This window comes from Porites lutea, chromosome 2 (genome assembly GCF_958299795.1).
Source record: "Porites lutea chromosome 2, jaPorLute2.1, whole genome shotgun sequence".
Classification (NCBI taxonomy): domain Eukaryota; kingdom Metazoa; phylum Cnidaria; class Anthozoa; order Scleractinia; family Poritidae; genus Porites; species Porites lutea.
Genome location: NC_133202.1, coordinates 24,905,728 through 24,925,250, shown reverse-complemented (window position 1 = coordinate 24,925,250; position 19,523 = coordinate 24,905,728). Strand labels below are relative to the sequence as shown.

The 19,523-nt window shown below is 39.5% G+C and overlaps 1 protein-coding gene across 3 annotated transcripts in view; it reads right to left on the bottom strand.

The window, feature by feature from the left end:
- Nucleotides 1–19,523, bottom strand: part of LOC140928089 (probable serine/threonine-protein kinase drkA) — a 54,880-nt gene that overhangs the window by 21,939 nt on the left and 13,418 nt on the right. The window contains exons 3-4 of one of the 3 annotated variants that reach the window (XM_073377812.1): nucleotides 4,662–5,033; nucleotides 3,857–3,955 (exon numbers count right to left, since the gene is read on the bottom strand). The exons of 1 other annotated variant lie outside the window; for it this stretch is intronic. In XM_073377812.1, coding sequence (XP_073233913.1) covers nucleotides 3,857–3,955; nucleotides 4,662–5,033 — 471 coding nt within the window. Of the gene's footprint in view, nucleotides 1–3,856; nucleotides 3,956–4,661; nucleotides 5,034–10,562; nucleotides 10,614–19,523 lie in introns of those variants that run through there. One more of the 3 variants, XM_073377811.1, reaches the window with a different exon arrangement.

Sequence of the window (19,523 nt, the reverse complement as noted above, 5' to 3'; positions counted from 1 at the left end):
TCTCGATTCTGGTTTCCTGCATTTTGAGAACAAGGTATCAAGAATCAAGTCAATTCTTGATTGCGTGAAGCAATGTGCTTTCAAGTGCATTCAATGAATATGGAAGTAAATATAATCATCAATAGTAATTATCTGAATAACCTCAGTTGAATGATTACTTTAAATACATGTATTAATATTATTAATATGAGTAAAATACTCTCATTGCTGAAGTTTTTACCCAGGTAAAAATGAAATCCACATTTCAAAATATTAAGGAATAATGCAACATTCCTTTTTCCAAGCAAGTACAAACTGTCATAGTTTTAATTATTTTTTAAAAACAACATGAAAATTAAAATAATTGCTAAGGTTCTCTGCTTCCTGCTCAAAAAGGTTTCTATACCGGAGTTGTAACATTCATTGTTATATTCATTCAAAATAAAAAGTCAACAAGAAAACGTGCGACATTTTCTCCATAAAAAAGTTTCTGGAAGTTTCGCGTTGTAGTTGTGCAAAACGGCGGCCAAAAAATGTACAAAAAAAGTTGTTTTTTTTGCTAATTAGACCTACCGTTGTTTTTCACCGTTCTCTGGCGTTGCGTTCACGGCTTAGCATTACACGAGAGCTTGGCCCTGGCTAAATCTATATATTACATAACACTCCAGTGGGCATTTTAGCTGGAGCATGTAAGACAGAATGTATGAGAACTGCTAAAACTGGGCCTGATCTCAGGTTAAGGACAGTGCTCAAACTTAACGGTCGTCCACTCATTCAAAACAAGTAAAAAAAGTCATTCCGAAAACAAGTAGTTTTCTTCCCCACTAGTTGTCTGGATGAGTAAAGTTATCATTCTCTGAGAAATCGTGTAATTTTTTTTGTATCATACCAAAAAGTGTTAAAAGCCTTGAAACAATTATTTATTTAATGAAGAATTACCAAAGATAAACGTTTCAAAAACAAACAGGCAAGGCATTCTCTTGCCAAATAAAAGTCTGGGTTCTAAATGTACTTGAAACAAAATGCACTGTGGGATGCAAGATTGCAGCTTTTCGTATCAAAGGTAAATTAAAACATGAACCATGGTATGTCACAACGGAAACAGGTGCAAGGCTCACTGTACTCTTTCTTTGGAGGAACGCAATCAACCTAAGATAGACAAACCTTTCAAAAAAGAACAGGCGAGGGATTCTCTGGCCAAATAAAAGTCTGGGTTCTATAGGAAAATTAATTACCCGACGAGGGAATTCCACGTTAAATTGCACGCGAAAAGAGTGTGATATCGGTTTTCAAGTGCAATTTGACGTGGAATTGACGAGTCAGGTAATGGATTTTCCTTGAATCGCATAATTGAATAAAAATCAGAAAAAAAAAAAGAAAACAGCAATAACATTGCTTGTTTTTATCCTGAGCGCACACTCCAGAAAGCCATTTCAAAGTCAACTGTCAGAACTGTCATTGCATTAGCGAATAGGAAGCAAGGTCAGTCATACACATTTGAACCTTCAACAATTTTTTTTGTACCTTGTGCTTGTTTTTACAATTGTTTTCAAACTTTTTTACATGTTAACAAGCTTCACACTAATCATAAGGATAAATAGAGGTATTTCACTGAATTTATAAGCCGTTTATCTATAACATCTTTTTTCAAATTGGTCATTTGCTCGAGAAGGAAAATAATTTACACCTTTTACCTCTTCGGCGGCAAAACTGAAAGAAATGAAGTGTTCAAGCGAAAGTACTGAAAGTTTAATATCGCGATTGATATAAGGTAACTACCTTGAAATGTTTTAGAAATGCTGTTCAAGTTCAGCTCTGTTTTGTACTTTTCTAAGTACCACGATTTTGGATGATTGCAAGCGGCGTGCTCTTTTTCGTGTTTTCAGCAGCCATGTCGTCTTTGAAGGTATTTATTTCTTCTTCTGTATAATAATGTCACAATCGACCCCCGCACTTCCTCCGTTGTCACTTCTCCATTTTGTTTGGTTGAACCTTGACTTGCCATTTTCTGGGCCGTGTTCACAGGATTTTCTTGTTTTCTCGTTGTCGCGAGCAAAAGAGGCTTTTTATGCCTCTTGAGAATTTGTAGTTCAGTTCAAAACAAGGAAGAACCTCCGGTGCACTTTAAAAAACGCTTTTGTTTGTTTTTAACTCTTCAAAAGGTGACAATGGTTTTAAAAACATTTTAAAATGACATTGTAGAAAACCTTTTTTGCAGTTGTTGTGTTAGAATTTGATGATAGTTGTTACGTAGATGCAAAACAATATCGCTTAGCCTCGTTTTCAACTCGCAATTTTATACTAAATACCTCGCTTCGTTAACCAATCAGAATGCGAGATTTGACTCAATTATGCGATTCTACTTGAAACAAAATGCACCGTGGGATGCAAGATAGTAGCTTTTCGTTTTGAAGGTGAATTAAAACAGGAACCAAAGTATGTCGCAATGGAAACAAGTGCAAGGATCACTGTACTCTTTTTTGGAGGAAAACAACAACCTAAGATAGCAACGATGATGATAGTACTGTTACAATTTATGTACACATCTATACTGCAGCCCAACTGTGAAATAATACTGTAAGACACTAGTTTTGGCAGCTATGTATGGGAAAATAAATACTATGGTTGCATTTATTTGATTGACGTTTCATTTATTAACTTACAGTCACAAATGGCATACATCCGAAAAAAGATTTGAAAATTATCAGAGTGATCAGTAGTTTTAGTGATGGACCAGTAAATTTTAATCCTACTGGTCCTGCGGAAGACCAGACCCAAAAGTTAATTTCGAGCACTGAAGGATGACGTAAAGGGACCGCTTAGGTAGATTTTGTGAAAGTTATTGTCCAGTCATACTTTGCTACTCTTTTGTGTTACGTGCTATCAGTGACATTATGTGGAGCAGTTGTTTTGAAAGTTATGGACCAAAAGACACTTGCTAAGCGTGGATGAAGTTATAAGGTGCATATAACTGTGTATATATAAACACTTGGAGAGTCTGCCAGACACGAGTTCACAAATCTTTGATTGAAAACCTTGCCAGACGCTCTTTCTCTCTTTTTGACTGAAATAAGACTTAGCCTCAAACAAGCAAGATGAGTGAACAACGGCTAGCTTTATATCACTAGCAGAACAATGGACGATTACAGAAATCTGCCAACAATCAAATTCTGTGCGGACTTATTCCCTGCTCACAGATGTCCTTCCGCTATAAAGTTTAACATAAGACTAGAATGCACCAGCGTGAATTGATCAAATGTCCTTTTAATTTCTAACATGAACTGAATGTAAAAAGTGAAAGAGAAATAGCGAAAAATTCAACTTCTAATTTAATCTTTTCCTATGGTCTAGAATATAAACTATTCTCGAAAATGAGAATGTTTTGATCACAGCTGTGTAAATCGAACTGAAACTGATGCATTTATTTATCTCACGCATTGTATGGAATATGTATGGGAATCTTCATTATGAAAAGAGCTACACAACGAGCAAGAATACTGCTGACCGACAATATACACAGCGGGGGCAACTGTAGTGTCAACAATAATAATTCTCATACAAGGTTTTTGTCCACTAAAAATTGAAATTACTCAATTTCCTGATGGATTCCGTCTTAATTTATTAATAAAAACGAAAAATTAAATTGAGTTCAGTTTATATATTTAATCTTTACATAGTTATGCACTTTCTTCTTTCGATCTGATTTAAGATATTTTTTAGTGTCACGTGTAAATTCAGTCAAAGTGAGTCTCGACTGGTGTAGTAAACAAACGTTTTTTGGCGAAACGTATCAAACATACATCTACAGTAAACTGAGTGAAAAATGTAAGTCGGAGGCTGTAAACGTCCTACTAAACCTATGTAAGCTTGTATGTACCTGAATCACTTTGGTGTTGTTCGCCTTGAAGAGAGCAATGCATGCCACACTCAACTTGGATGGCTTCACTTTCTTCTTCACTTTCTTCTTCTCCTGTGGCTAAAATGAAGAGCAAGTAAGCTAAACATCCGACGAAAAAGTATACAGCAAAATGTACTGCGTATAAATTTTCATTTTACCGTTCCGAATGATATTGTCATAAAAAGCTTAATTTGAGCACCAGAGCAAATGCGATGCGGGGCGATCGCAAAACATCTAAGAGAACAATAGTCGACTGTCGTGTAATTCTTTTTCTTTCTCTTTCACGGACACGAACATAATTATGCTAACTACACGGTAAGATTACTCTTTGTTCGAAAAATGCAACAGGCATACTAACCAGTTGTCATAATGTCTTTCTCCCCGCAAATATTTAAGATTAGCGGGACAAGCTGAAGCCTTCTTCTCCGAGATACTGAAACTCGATACTTCAAAGTTTCACCGCTGTGAGTGACAGGCAGGACTGACAGGCGACGTGTGTTGTATTTATGCACAAGCCTTGGCATAGAAAATTCTAAACTTCAGAGCATAATTTGAGACAAAAATGAACATTTCTTCCGAATCGCTCGAACTTCATCAGCGTTGTGAAGTTTGTTTTACTGTATGCCAAATAAAAACAACAGCTGAACCGCGCGTGATGTAATTTAACCAAGAAAGGACAAAAGAAAACCATCGCTGCAAAATTACCCTAATCTTGTATCCATTATCGTGGGAACTTGAACATATTCCCGCTCAAAATAATTTTTTTTTGAACATGGTCACTCACCTTCTCCTCCTTCCCGCTCTTCTACGTTTGTGCCGCGCCTGTTTTCTCTTGCTGTTTCCCGCTGACTTCTTCGCTGCTCGTCGCTAATCCAGCGTCTATTTTCTCTAGCTCTCTCCCGCTCTTTTTCCCGTTGCTCCACGGTAAAATTCCTCCTCCTTTCTCTGTCTCTTTCCTGCTCTTTTTCCCGTTGCTGGTCAGTACAGTTTCGCCTTCTTTCTCTATTTCTTTCTTGCTCTGTTTCACGTTGCTCGTCAGTGAAGTTTCGCCTCCGTTGTCTAGCTCTTTCTCGCTCTTTTTCTCGTTGAGCTTTGCTAGCCTGGCGCCTGCTTTCTCGTTTTCTCTGTCTTTCTCTTTCTCTATAACCCAAATTTGCTGACATGACAAATAATTTAAGCTTAATGTTTTTAAATACACTGTATACGGTAACAAACTGTTCGGTACAATTTTTTACTTCTGTTTACTCTCCTGTAATGGGTCAGTTCTCTCAAAAGTTTTCTCTTCCCAAGACGCGGGTGGCCATACTATTTTATTTCCCGCCAAAAACACCTCAAGTTACCTGTGGTGTCTTACCCCCCCTTGCATTGGTGTGCCTGTGGTGCGGACGGACGGTCGGGCGTACGGTCACGTGATTACCAAATTTTCTCGGATGGGTAGATTACCACATTTCCTTAGCTATGGAGCTCCGTCCACGCGCGCGCTTCGCGCGCGCGTGGAGCTCCGCTATTACTTCTTAAAAGACAAGAGCCTTTTTTAAGGCATTGGTTACAAAACGAAACAGGTCTTCATACGTCCAAGTTACTGTTTATCATTGTGAAAAGCCAATCTGCATGAGATGTACAGTCACACAGCTGGCACGTGAAAGTGTTGGACTTTGCCCCCTTTCGTGGTTCGTACGTGAGGGAATTCGAGTTATCACACAGTAATCTAGTAAACAGAATTATAAAAATAACTCATGCACACAATTTGCATGTGAAGATGTTGGTCTTTGGCCCTTTTACAATTCGTAGGTAAAAAAAAAGGCAAATTGTTTTACTACAAAATTTTCTCAAGCGATTTTTAAGAAACACCTCGGCTTTATTACAACATCTGCAATTAAATTATGTTTCATGCAACGTCAAGATTGATAGCCTAACATTTATTAACTTCCAAGAAAATTATCAAACTGCCGAAATATATTTCTACTTGTATCATGTTACTCAATACAACAGTACCTAATTATTGTGTCAACTACCTTCTTCCAATTTTATTCCCTAACGCTACTGTTTCTACTTAAGTTACGCATCTTTACTAAATAGAATACGTTTCAGAAACTATAATACTTAGTATGCAGGAAGGATGTATCATGTTGTTCACTTTTTATTCTTTTTTGTTTTGTTTTGCCAGAACGAAAAAGGTCTGTTGAACTTTGTAAGCGAGAGAATAATATTTTTAAAGCTTGTTTACAGGATTAACAATACTCGGTAGAGCTTTCACAAAAATAAGCTGCCTTTTTAAACTTCTAAAACCACATTTTATAGGACGCATACTTTCGAATTAAAGTCTTCATCTAAATATCAATTATTACTTCATTGGAAGAGCTTTGAAAATATATGATCTTTTATACTCTACCCAGTTGTAGCAGGTGAAACAGAACTCATACTGACGTGCGTTGTACCGATAGCCGAATTAGGTCAGAAATGCCTATAAGCAGCATCCATACTAAAATATGAACCCTTAAACAGCTGCATCACTGTACACAGCGTTTGAATAATGAAGATATTTTAAGTAATTCTTCCAAACACCTGTAGCCGTAATAAAAGAAGAAAAAATTGTGAAGAATCAAGATGGCGGTCTCAAAGTGCCCTTGTTCGACCTTTACCAATGTCATGTTGAAGCAGATGCTAAGATCTCATTGGTTCCTAAGCATCAACTAATAGTACCTTCAACCTTATTGGCTCTTGCAACAAACATCCGAACATACAAAGTTACAAAGCCACAAAGATACATACGCTCCCACCACTGACATATGAGCTATTTTTTCAAAATAGCTCAAAAATCGACCACAACTGTAACACTAACTACTAATGTAATAAATATCAACCACTAATGCAATATTTAGTAATAAATGAATGAGGCTGAGTAGAATATGAAGAACTAAGCAGATCGAGGAGGGTAACACCCTCCGAAATCCGCCTAATTCTTCATATCCTATGAAAGCCGAATTTATTAATTGCTTTATTATTCATTCAAAATAGTTCCTAGTTTAAAAACAAGCCAAAGCATGCTTACCTTCGTCGATGTTAAGTTCACCTCGATAGTGGATGTTAAGAAGATAAAGGGCTGTTCAGGTCTGCAAATATATTCCAAATAGCATATGTTACCCGTCGAGTTGTCTTCTTGTTATGTTTTTAGACAGTAGTTCGTCGTGAAACGAGTAAAATGTTCCGCAGAATGTTCCGCCATTTTTGTCTTCACACCCAAAACAACCCAAACTCGTCCCCAGGTCTTCTCGGTTAACGATGCATTAACCTGCAACTATGCTGCACTTTTGACATCATCGGTAGATTAATTGCAAATTTCTTCAAAATTTGGTCAACAGTAGCTGGTTATGGTGAATTATGCGTGTGCTTTTAAACAACAACTTTGAACAACAACTGAAACATGAGAGAAAGGTAACCTTTGCTTTTGTCCAAGTTCATTAGTAGAATGCTTGCAACTGTTTCAAAAAGCATTCCGGGCAGGAAGCCTGAAGCGCATACACCTATAACGTTTTAAACATACTATAAAGGAAAGCTTATATTACAATGCTTGGGTTCACCGCGGACCATAGCTTCATCATAACAGTCATAAAAATGATAATAATAATAATAATAATAATAATAATAATAATAATAATAATAATAACAATAATAATAATTAAAATAATGTTATTAGTAACAGTTGAATATACATAGTGCTATTTGCTATTTCGCTATCTATTGATTACCCAGTAAAACAGTTACTATTCGTTGTATTATTGGCAGAATGTTTTACAGAAAGAAAATTTTCCACAACCTTCGCTAGAATCGGTTGAAGTCTACATGACTTACTTGAGGTTTTTTTTACCAGTAATAAGAGCCAGCACCTCCCAAGCATAGAAACAACGCCTTCCACTTTTCGCTGGGGGTAGGGAGTGCGGAAGGGGTAGGGTCTCTCGGGTAGGGCAAAAGCCCCACCACGTTTTTTGTTTGGGTTCTAGACAAAATGGATAATGCATGAATTTTTATCACTTGAAAGTAACAAAACGCGTCCACTGTTGCATGTATGCTTCATAAAGTCAAAGTTAAGGCTCGACCAAGCTGCTTAGTGGCAGTTATTCTCGCAGGCATTCATGTTTAACATGTTTACAGCTTTGGATGGTGTATTACTTGAGGAAGGCTATGTATTTGTATCGGGGTTGTAAATCCGATTGCGTGTAAATAGGGAACTTAAGATTAGGGCCATTTATAAGAGGAAAAATAAGACGCGTCTTATGTAAGACGCGTCTTAAATAAGACGCGAACTGTACCATTTATACGAGCATGTCTTATCTAATAAGACGCGTCTTAGCTAAGCCGCGTCTTATTTTAGACGAAATGTGCCGTTTATACGGAAAGTTCGCGTCTTATGTAAGACGCGTCTTATTTTTCCTCGTATAAATGGCCCTATTGAGACGTTTTCGGGGCGACGGCAACTTCAACCGGACGTGACATCATCACTGGTTGGATATTGCGCATGCTCTTGCTCACCACCTCGCCGTCGTGGTCCCGTCGGCGACGTGAAACTGGTCTGTTTGGCGTTGCGGCGAAAACGTGAGTATTTAACTTTCATTTCAATAAGGTTTGTTGCGTTTAGCAACCAAAATTTTGCAGATTATCGTTCTTAAATTGTCCTTGTTTTTTTGAGGCGCATTTCAAGCTCGATTCCCAAGCTCTGTTATCTAAACTTACATCTTTGACTGTTTGTATGTTTTCATGTCACAGGGTCAAGATCCAACTTGGCAAACAGCCAACCGTAAGTGAGCTTGACATGGACAAAATTGTCCTACGAGCCAAATAAAAGTATCCAGACAAAAAATATGAACTCCAATATTTTAATTGTGTGTTTTTAGTTCACTCTTTTCGTTAGAGTATCGTATAAATGAAACTCATTGAAAATTATATAGAATAGTAGGTAATACCATGTACTAACGTGGAAATAAAGTTGTTGTCGTTGTTGTTCCATGCAAGTATTTCCCGGGAGTTATTTCAATACCAAACAAAGAATACGGTTCCTTGGTAGCATTTTAATGTTCCTGGAATTTGCAAGGCTTCGGCAAGCCTGTGGAGATTTTTTTTTTTCAACACGAAATTCTGCCTTGCACTCAGCTTCATCCCGCATGTTTTTTTAGCGTGAACGGATCGTAACTGTCCCAAGGAAAATCGGGATTTTTGGACTCATAATTTTCCCACAAAACGAGAAACTCTTCATCCGATACATGTTGTCAGCATAGCAAATATTTATTCTCTTAATTCTTTATGTGAAGCCATATTTTCCTCTCCGGTATTCTTCTAAGGCGCCGTCCTTCTGAGTTCACTGCGATCTTAATGTTCGAATTTTGACGGGAAGCGACGGCTGCCTCAGTTCCAGGCTTTCTCTGCCAGTCCGGTCGCCGTCGTCCCGAAAACGTCTCCATCTTAAGTTCCCTAATGCATGATAAACTGGCGAATCAGGGACCGTAAATGCTTGTGCTTGAGGTCCCTTAGGAGGTTTTGCCCTGAGTTCAAAATCCCTACTTTTTAAACCATTCCCCCCAACTGACACAACCCCACAATTTCTTTGAAAGCGTAAGCCCCTTACCTTTTTACTCCCTTTTACACCACAATTTCTTTGAAAGCGTAAACCCTTACCATTTTTTCGAAGAAAAGGTATCCATCTCACGCATACGATTTCAGTGTAAAAAATTGTTTGACGCCCCTTTTTGGCAGAGCCCTGCTATGTAGCGAACTGTAGGGAGTCTCCCCTGTTTACAAGGTCACTCAACATTGTCGCTTTCAGACTGGTTGTCAAATCTTCCCCACAACAGTTAACGTTTTGCCGCATTTTTGAGCCACTGTGCCTTTGGCAATCAAATCTTCGGTATAGAACAAAGTCCTAAACGGCATATTTCGTTGAAACAGCAATACCTGACATCAAAGCAGGAGGTCGTATAATTTTTCATAAACCCTAATAATTTTTAATAGCCAATCAGCTGTTCTCTTTAAGTTTGTTACATTAATAGTCGCAAAGTTATTACGTCGGCGGTTAAGTTTTTTATTATGCCGAATTATGCCTAACTATTGACGCCAGTTATAACCCAAGTCTGGAATTTGTTGCTGTCAACTCACACCTGGCCGGATTCTTGGAAGAAGGCGAACATCAACGGCCTACCAAAGATCGACATCCCAAAGAGGATTCGGACTACCGAGGCATCAACTTCACGTCCGAGATCGCAAGAACATTCGAAAAAGTTGTGTACCACACCCATATCAAAGCGACTGTAGAAAAGAACCAAAGCCTCACCCAATTTGCACACAGGCAAGGGGGTAACTGCACAAACGCCTTATTATCTATTCAACACCATGTATATAGACACCTAGACAACAGCGACTGTAAGGCGGTTCGTTTGTTTACAATAGATTTTAGCAAAGCTAAATCATAGATTCCGTAAATCATAGCAAGTTATCAGCTAAACTTAATCACCTCTGTAACTGGAAGGTCGTTAACAAGGGAACCACCCAAGGAAGAGTAAACGGGCCTTATCTATTTAATATATTTTTGAATGACCGATAAATTTCTTACAACAATGCTCCAGCTTTATTTAAATATGCTGATGACTCTACAATGGTGTCTCCTGTTAGTAATCAATGTGATCCGTCTGCTAACCTTGTGGGACAATTCATGACATGGTCTAAAGATAACAACATGTCTTGCAATCTGAAAAAATGTAAAGAACCTATCTTCAGAAGTAAAGGCAACAATTCTTAATATAACCCCGTATTTGACATTTCTCAATGCAGTAGTCTTGTTTTACTGAGGGTTACGATCCAGAGTGATTGTAAGTTTCGGGCGCATGTTAATCTCAAATTAATTAAAGCAAACAAATGTCTCCATGTTTTAAGGACCCTTAGAAAAGAGCACTATTCACAAGCTGAAATAGATCACTTGTTCACCGTCTTAGTTTCGCCTAATTCTATTTATGGTTTACCCGTATATGGAGCTTCTGAACCTGATCTTAATATTATATAGAACTTTTTAGATAGATGTCATAAACGCCGTTTAATTTCTTACCCCGTTTCAATCAAGGATCTATTTATTTAAAGAATCAAGACTGGAAAATTTTTAGGAAAGTAACTTCTATAAACAATCACCCGCTAGCTTCATATTATATTCCTTCAAAGAAAGTCTGTTCTTATAATCTCCGTTAAAAACAATGTGCCCGTCCTAAAATCAATACTGAGCGTTTCATGTCTGCCTTTGTAAATAGATTAATATTTAAACACAACTTTAGTACAGGATAGTTAGGATTCTATGATTAGCTTATTTATTTATTTATTTATTTTTTATGGTAATCATCAAAAGTTGTAACATAGGATATGTATCTTTATCTTGTGTGAAATAGACCCATTATTATAATTATTATTATTATTACTACTATTATTATTATTATTATTATTACTATTATTATTATTATTATTATTATTATTATTAGTGGTTAACTTTTTTATTACATTAGTGGGTGATACATACACGAGCCAAAGGCCCAAACGGCCGGAACTTATCCAGGTTTCTTTAGCTTGAAACATGCCGAGGAGTATTGCTACTCTCTCCTCGACAGCGCTTCGTGAGTTGCGCGCTAATTTTCCGGCCTGTTATAGGTGCTTGCAGCAACATTGCTTCGCGAGTTGCTTCGTAGTCATTCAAAAAGGAACTTGTTGAGACCATAAAGGAGTGTTTTCTCGTAGAAAAGTGAACACTGAATAGTCGGGTCTGAACTGGAATAGAATAGCTTGGTATCATTTCATTGCCTCTGAAGAAAACTGTAAAGAGTTTGTAAAACAAGAGTAGAAAGGGGAAAAAAACAAGCTTGAGTTGTACTTTTAATAGAAGCTATTTTTCTATTAAGCTAATTCAAACTGGCCACTTTGTTCAAATTCATTTATTTTCCGCAGGCAACTCTTTAAAGCAAAACGGTAAACTAATAGTATAATCCTTTATCCACAGGCGCGGATCCACACCAGTTTCCACAGATCGATTTACGTGAATCGGTCAGGTTTTTCATAATAAATATATTTTTAATAATAAAAAATTTCCAAGTTAATCTTGAAAATGGTTTGGACTCGTCTTGCTTCATATCCACTGCAATACGAAAATTGACCTGGCTGAAGTAATCGCCCAATTTGCAAGGATTCATCCGCGCGAGGAGAATGCAACTGGCCAATATCCCGTCTGAATGACTCAGAAACCAAGGAAAAGAGTGTTTAGGAAGTTAAAATCCGAAAAATTTCCCGGGGGAGCATGCCCCCAAGGCTGCTGCCTAACGGGAGCCCGGGAGCCAGAGGCTCCGAAGACTTGCCCTCGGGCGACCAACATTTTAAACAAGGAGCCCGAACGGGCACCTAAAATTTCTGATTATGATTATCTCATGGGATTGGAAATAACCTCTATACCAACTTCTAGTGAATTTGGCCTAAAATTGTAGCAAAAATCATGGCTGTCAGTCTGTACGTCTTCACAATGCTATAAAAATTAATACGGGGTAAATTCATCGATCATCGTTTATGCTCATAGCGTAATTTCATCGAGTTGGTAGTCTAGAAGCTTGGTTCCGAATATTCCCGATATACAACCGCTTTAGAAATGGCTTCGCGTGCAAAGGAGGACCAGGTGGGTATTTAGCGTCTTTGTTATGCGGACAATCTTTTAGAGGACGGGTACCTTGCAAACTAAACTGAACGCAGGGTTGTCGGAACAGCAACAAGGAGATTTATTCCAAAAATGAACGTAGTTTCCACGAAGTAAAACCCCACAACAGCACGTAACGCGTTAAACTTACACAGCCTCCGCCAACTGCACTTAACTTGATAAACTTACACGGCCTCCGCCAACTTGAATAAACACTGCCTTCGTCACACTTGACTAAACACCACTAACGCCAAACTCTCTTCGCTTGTGAAAACTAGTTAAAACTTGACTCGGACTAGCCTACTTATATGTTTTCACGATAACGTTCAAGAACTTTCCAAATGGTCTAATTACAAAAAGATTACAAAATATACCGTTTTAGAAACGCTTACACAGGATCCTAAAATAAACAAACTAGGAACTCTCGCGAAGCTTCTAGAAAGTCACGCTAGTCACGCAATACAATTTTTCGTAACATAACCCCCTTTCAGAAGAAATTTCCTAAATTTCCAATACAACAGAAAAACTGTTAGCTAATGTACAACAGGGGTAGTCCAGTGTCTCTCAGGTTATTCTTCTACTCGACTAAGATAATCCACTCCAACATTCTCTGATCCTTTGATGGCTTCCACCTTGAAATTGTAACTTTGTAGAAACATCGCCCATCGCATGAGTCGTGCGTTGGTATATTTTGCGCTGTCCATGTACTTCAGCGGCTCGTGGTCTGTCTGCAGCACAAAAGGTACACCGTACAAATATAGATGAAATCTCTTGATTCCCCATACAATCGCTAGGCATTCTTTCTCGATTGTAGACTAGTTGCGCTCCGCACTTGACAATTTCTTGCTTGCAAAAAAAACCGGGAATAATTTCTCATCGTGCCTTTGCATCAATACTCTCCATTGTTGGAAGCGTCCGTCCGTAAGAAATAGGTTTTAGCTGGATCGGGGAGGCGTAGAAGAGGTTCACTTGTTAGGTAAGACTTTATTGTTTGGTAGGCTTTTTCTTGTGCTTCATCCCACTCAGCTTTATTGGGTTGGCCTTTCCGTGTGAGATCAGATGAGGGCGCTGCGATCGTTGCGAAGTTGGGAATGAAATCTCTGTAGTATCCTTCTAGACCCATAAGTGACCGCACCTGTTTCTTTGTGCTTGGCCTTGGGGCATCTTTAATTTTCTCCACGTTATCCTGATGTAGACCAATCAGTCCTTGCTCCAATCGATGGCCTAGGAAATCCACACTTTTTACTCCGAATAGGCACTTCGTAGGTCTAATAGTCAACCCAGCTTGTACAAGGCGCGAAAACAGCTCTCTACGGGCTCTAATATGTTCTTCCCACGTACGGGTGTGAACCAATATATCATCCCAGTAGAAGTCGACATCATCTACATCTTCTATCAATTTCTTCATTGCACGCTTCAGTGTTGCCGCCGAGTTAATCATTCCAAACGGCATCTTCAAGAACTCGTACGACCCGTCAGGTGTTACAAACGCAGTTTTCGGTATTTCCTCCTCCGGTATAGCTATCTGCCAACATCCCTTGCTAAGGTCAATTTTTGAAAAGAATTTGTCTCCACTGAGCTTCTGGAACAAGTGTTCGGCAGTTGGCATAGGCTTAGGATCAAATACAGTTAGTTTATTTAATTTCCGATAATCAACGCACACACGGATTGTGTTGTCTTTTTTCTCCACTACTACAACAGGTGACGCATACGGAGAACTGGACTCTCTGATAACTCCCATTTTGATCATGTCGGCAATATCTTTTCTCAGTGATTCTCTCATGCTGTAAGGTACTGGGTAAGGTGTTGATCTAACTGGCTTGTCTGAGGTCAGTTTAATATGATGCTGAACGAGATCTGTGGTACCGGGTGCTTCAGTAAACAAATTCGTGAACTGTTTAGCCAGATCCGTAAATTCAGTCCGTTGCTCGTCCGTAAGGTTTGGTCCAGTTGTCACATCCTTGATTGACTCCTTGGCTACATATCCACCAAGCTCTAAGAAATCAACCTCTTCTTCCCCTGCTTCATCAACTGTAGCTGCACAGTCGACAGCATCGTCTATACTGGTAGCGCCTGCTCCAACAGCTACTGCTCCTTCGACTATAGTCTCATCTCGCTCAAAATACTTTTTAAGTAGGTTAGCGTGGTAAACTTTCTCCTTGCCTTTTACTTTCACTTTGTAGTCATTGAGACCTACTACTTAACTGACTTCAAAAGGACCTTTCCACTGCATAAGTAACTTGTTATGGTCGGTAGGTAGCAGCACAAGCACTTTCTCACCTAGTTGAAACTTCCTAACTTTAGACTTGCGGCCGTAATAGTGCTTTCCTTTCTGCTGAGCTTTCTCCAATTCACTATGGGCGAGCTTAAGGGTATCTTCTAACTTCTCTCGCAACTCGAAAACGTACTAGTAACTGTTCTTTACTTCAGGCTCCTCAACTTCTTTCGTCCACAGCTGTTTGAGTATAGTCATTGGTCCTCTAACAGCTCTTCCATATAACAGCTAGAACGGCGAAAAACCAGTGGACTCTTGGGGGACTTCACGATAAGCAAACAACAATGGGTTTATGTAGCGATGCCACTGTCTTGGCTGCTCACTACACAGTCTCTTCAGCATAGACTTCATCGTTCCGTTGAACTTCTCCGTCTAACCGTTACACATCGGGTGATAGGGCGTTCTTGTAAGCTGTTTAATGCTTAGTAGTCGGGTGACTTCTCTCATGCAATCAGAAACAAACTGTGTACCCAGATCACTCAGGATTTCTTCAGGTACACCTAGACGGCTGAAGATATCTACCAATGCCTCTGCTACAGTCTCCGTATCAATGTTCTTTAGTTGTACAGCCTCAGGGTAGCGAGTCGAAAAATCTACCAGCGTCAATATGTCCCTGTGTCCGTCTTCACTCGGAGGATTGACAGGCCCAACAAGATCTATTGCTACTCTCTTAAAGGGCTTGTCAATCAGCGGCATCTTCTCTAACGGTACCTTCGGCACTGATCCCTTACTTACAGTCTTCTGCCAAACGTCACAGGACTTGCAAAATCGAGTTACGTCACCTTGAATTCCAGGCCAATAAAACGCACTCTGGATCTTGTCTGTTGTTTTCTTGATGCCCATGTGACCGCCCATGATCAATCCGTGAGCTACTTTCATTATGGGGCGTCCCAACTTTTCAGGTACCATGACTTATTTAAGCGGATTACCAGCATTTACATAAGGGTGCTTGTACAGACGGTACAGTACTCCTCATTAGTTTTTCTTCAAATGAAATCTCCGCCTGACCCTTTGCTAGCACATGGTCTGGATCCCAGTACTTGCGCAGACTCTCATCTTCACGCTGCATCTGCTCGAGCTTCTCTCTATCCACGATAGGACTCTCAAGGCTACTAGGCACCTTAAAGGCCATGCGTTCATCTTTTTTCTTAGCTTGACTTCTCGTAGTTACTGCACAGGCCTCCTGCCAACTGGGGGTCTGGATTTTGTGCGTCCCTGGCATCAGGTACGTTGCCAATAATTAGGTCGTAGATAGGATCTGAAAGACACTGCGCTTCTACATGGCCCTTAAGATAAGGCGTGTCAACATAAATTCTTGCTATAGGTACTTTCCTTGCTGTGTTGTCAATAAGCAACATAACGTTAAAGTCTCCGGTGAGCTGATCCTCGCCGACAAGGTCCTTCTTGACTACAACTCTACTGCAACCCGTATCTCTTAAAACGTCGACAGTCTTCTCTCCAACTCTGCCCTTTACAACAGGCATCTTACTTCTTACTCCAGTTAAGGGTTCAGTACAAGCATTACTCAGCAACGGGACTTTCTTGCCACAGGCTAACAGAAGCTGATCATTTTGAATACACGACTTGACTTCCGCGGGGGTAGCGTTAAGATCGGGTGACTTAACCAAACAGCCAGCACTAACTTGACCACGTTGCACAGGGTTTCCATCCCTTCCTTGGCCTCCTGACTTTCGTCCACATGATCGACACTTCCTCGCTTCATGACCTTGCCTGCCACATAGGAAACACCTTTTAGCTAGAGTTGGGCAGTTAATAGCTTTGTGTCCGCGGGTTTACACTTGTAACACTGGAGGGCTGTTGTGTCACTCTGTGCAGTCTTTGTTTCCTCCACTTTGGGCTGTACTTGTGGCTTCTTGCTCGCAGAGCTGAACAGATGCTTTCCGTGTGCTTCTAAGTATTGATCGGCAATCTTTGCTATCTGAACAAGCGTTTGCGGGGCTCTTTCACGAAGGTGAATAGCTAACTGTTTTAGACAAGAGTCAATAAACTGTTCTTTCACAAATAAATCTTTCAGGCCTTCAAAAGATCGTTCAGTGTTCGACAGTTCTAACCAACGCAACAAGTATCTATCCAGTCTCACTATAAACTGTTCAGGACTCGCGTCAACTTCCGGCTTTGATGCTCTAAATTTACGACAATAGCCATCCTGTGTAAGGTCATATCTCTTCATCAAAGCTAACTTCAGTCGATCATACTCTTGGGCTGCTTCCTCAGATAATCGCGAATAAACCTCTAGGGCACGTCCAGACAAAAGAGCGCTAAGTTTCGAGGCTCATCCTGTCTTCTCCCATTTAGCTGTAGTTGCGAATCACTCAAATCGTTGTAGGTAAGCATCCAAGTCGTCCTTGCCATCAACAAATAAGGGAAGCTTGGGTGCCTTGGCCCTATCCTCCCTCACTTCAGCACGTTCGGTATCGTTACGGCCTTGTCCTAGACGAGCGCGCTCTAGTTCATGCTCTCACTCAGTGGCTTCAATAGCTTCTTTCTGCTTCAGCAGTTTTGCTTCCAGCTCTAATTTTCTCAGATCGCGTTCTTGCCGCCTAGTTTCCCTTTCTTCGTCTTCTTTTCTTCTATCTTCCTCAAGCATTCGACGTCTCTCCTCTTTTTGTTCTTCTAACAGTCTACGCTTTTCTTCTTTTTCCTCTTCCAACTGCCTACGTTTTTCTTCTTTTTCCTCTTCTAACTTCAGTTGCTCCCGCACAAACTCGAGCAGTTTTTCTCCCTCCAATTCGAATTCTTTCCCTATCTGCAAAAGCTTTTCCATTTCCACAGCAGTAGTTCACAGCAAACACACTAGATATACTTCCTTGTAACAGTTCTTCTTATTCGGTGTTCTCTTCTTCTTCTTAAACTGTCCTTTCCTGGTTACTGTAGTCGGCAAACAATAAATGAATTCCTCTCCCGGACAGGCCCCCAATGTTACGCGGGTAATCTTTTAACGGACGGGTAGCTTGGAAACTAAACTGAACGCAGGGTCGTCGGAACAGCAACAAGAAGATTTATTCCAAAAATGAACGTAGTTTCCACGAAGTAAAACTCCACAACAGCACGTAACGCGTTAAACTTACACAGCCTCCGCCAACTGCACTTAACTTGATAAACTTACACGGCCTCCGCCAACTTGAATAAACACTGCCTTCGTCACACTTGACTAAACACCACTAACGCCAAACTCTCTTCGCTTGTGAAAACTAGTTAAAACTTGACTCGGACTAGCCTACTTATATGTTTTCACGATAACGTTCAAGAACTTTCCAAATGGTCTAATTATAAAAAGATTACAAAATATACCGTTCTAGAAACGCTTACACAGGATCCTAAAATAAACAAACTGGGAACTCTCGCGAAGCTTCTAGAAAGTCACGCTAGTCACGCAATACAATTTTTCGTAACAGTCTTTTATCGTTTATTTTAACCTTGCGTGATTTTTAAGACCGCCGTGATACGGACCGACGTGATAGATGAGAGTAGAAATTCACTTTTATCGACTTTTATATGGTTTTGAACATCTCTGCAAAGTATGAAGACGTTCTCTTCTCCGCCTTGTAAAAGGCAAAGCTTTTTGAAAATATGGTAACAACAAACCACAATAATTCCTGTAAACATTTTCTCAAAGAATATTTCGCCATTTTTTCACGCATACGATCAAAGAGTAAACATATTACATACGGTTAATATAATTGCTTCTGTAAATATCAATTGACATGGGTCAACCTCTACTCAGACAAACTTTTTTGTCATACGGCTATCCATTTCAATAATAGCTACTATTGTGCTACCTCCGCATTTTAATCAATTATCACAGCCTAAACAAGTCGAAAAGAGTCTTCGCCTTTACCCAATCTGGGCACCTAGCAAAAGTTATCAAGCATTGGCCAGAGAACAAAGTCAGATCCCAAGGAGAAGACTGGATTGAGAAACAGCCAGAAGCTAAAACCTGGAGTTCTTTCAGAAATAGAAAGAAAGAATAAAACTTTGCTCGCCTCATAAACTTGACTGGTGCACTAAATGTTCTTTAGTTCTTTAACAAGAAAACAATCAGATTCCTAAAAGAAGGAACATTAACTCAAGATTAGTCGAGTTAGTTTCCATTAAGGCAAGTTTTTGACACACAAAAAGGAAAGTGTGACTGAGATGTGTTGTTGTTAAAGTGAAATCGGCCGTTTTCGTTCAGGTCACCAGGTGCAATGTAAGTCATCTTTAAGCTAGTAATTTACACTCGCGTGATGAATTTGGTGATTGAGCGACAATTGAAGTACTACAAAAGTACATGTAACTTTTCTGGACATTACCTATTCAAGCCATCACGATAAGGCTACATGAATTGACGTTCTACTGTTAGTCTGTGACTCTAACATTTTATAATACATTACAGTAACATAGTTGTAAACGATTAAAAGCAATGTTTCACCTGTACCATGCAGATCAAAGACGAATTAGCTCATGTTCTAGGAAAGTTTTATTGAATTTGCTATTTCTTTTCTGCGGTTTAATCTGTTTCACATAGTATCTTTTACTTACTTCGAAACTATTCTGACCGTTTCTATTGCTGTTTGAATTACCATGCTCAGCTACACGCCTTATCCATTAGAATGCCATGTAAATGTGGAAACCGGAAGGGAGAACAAAACTTGCTTGATCAAGGA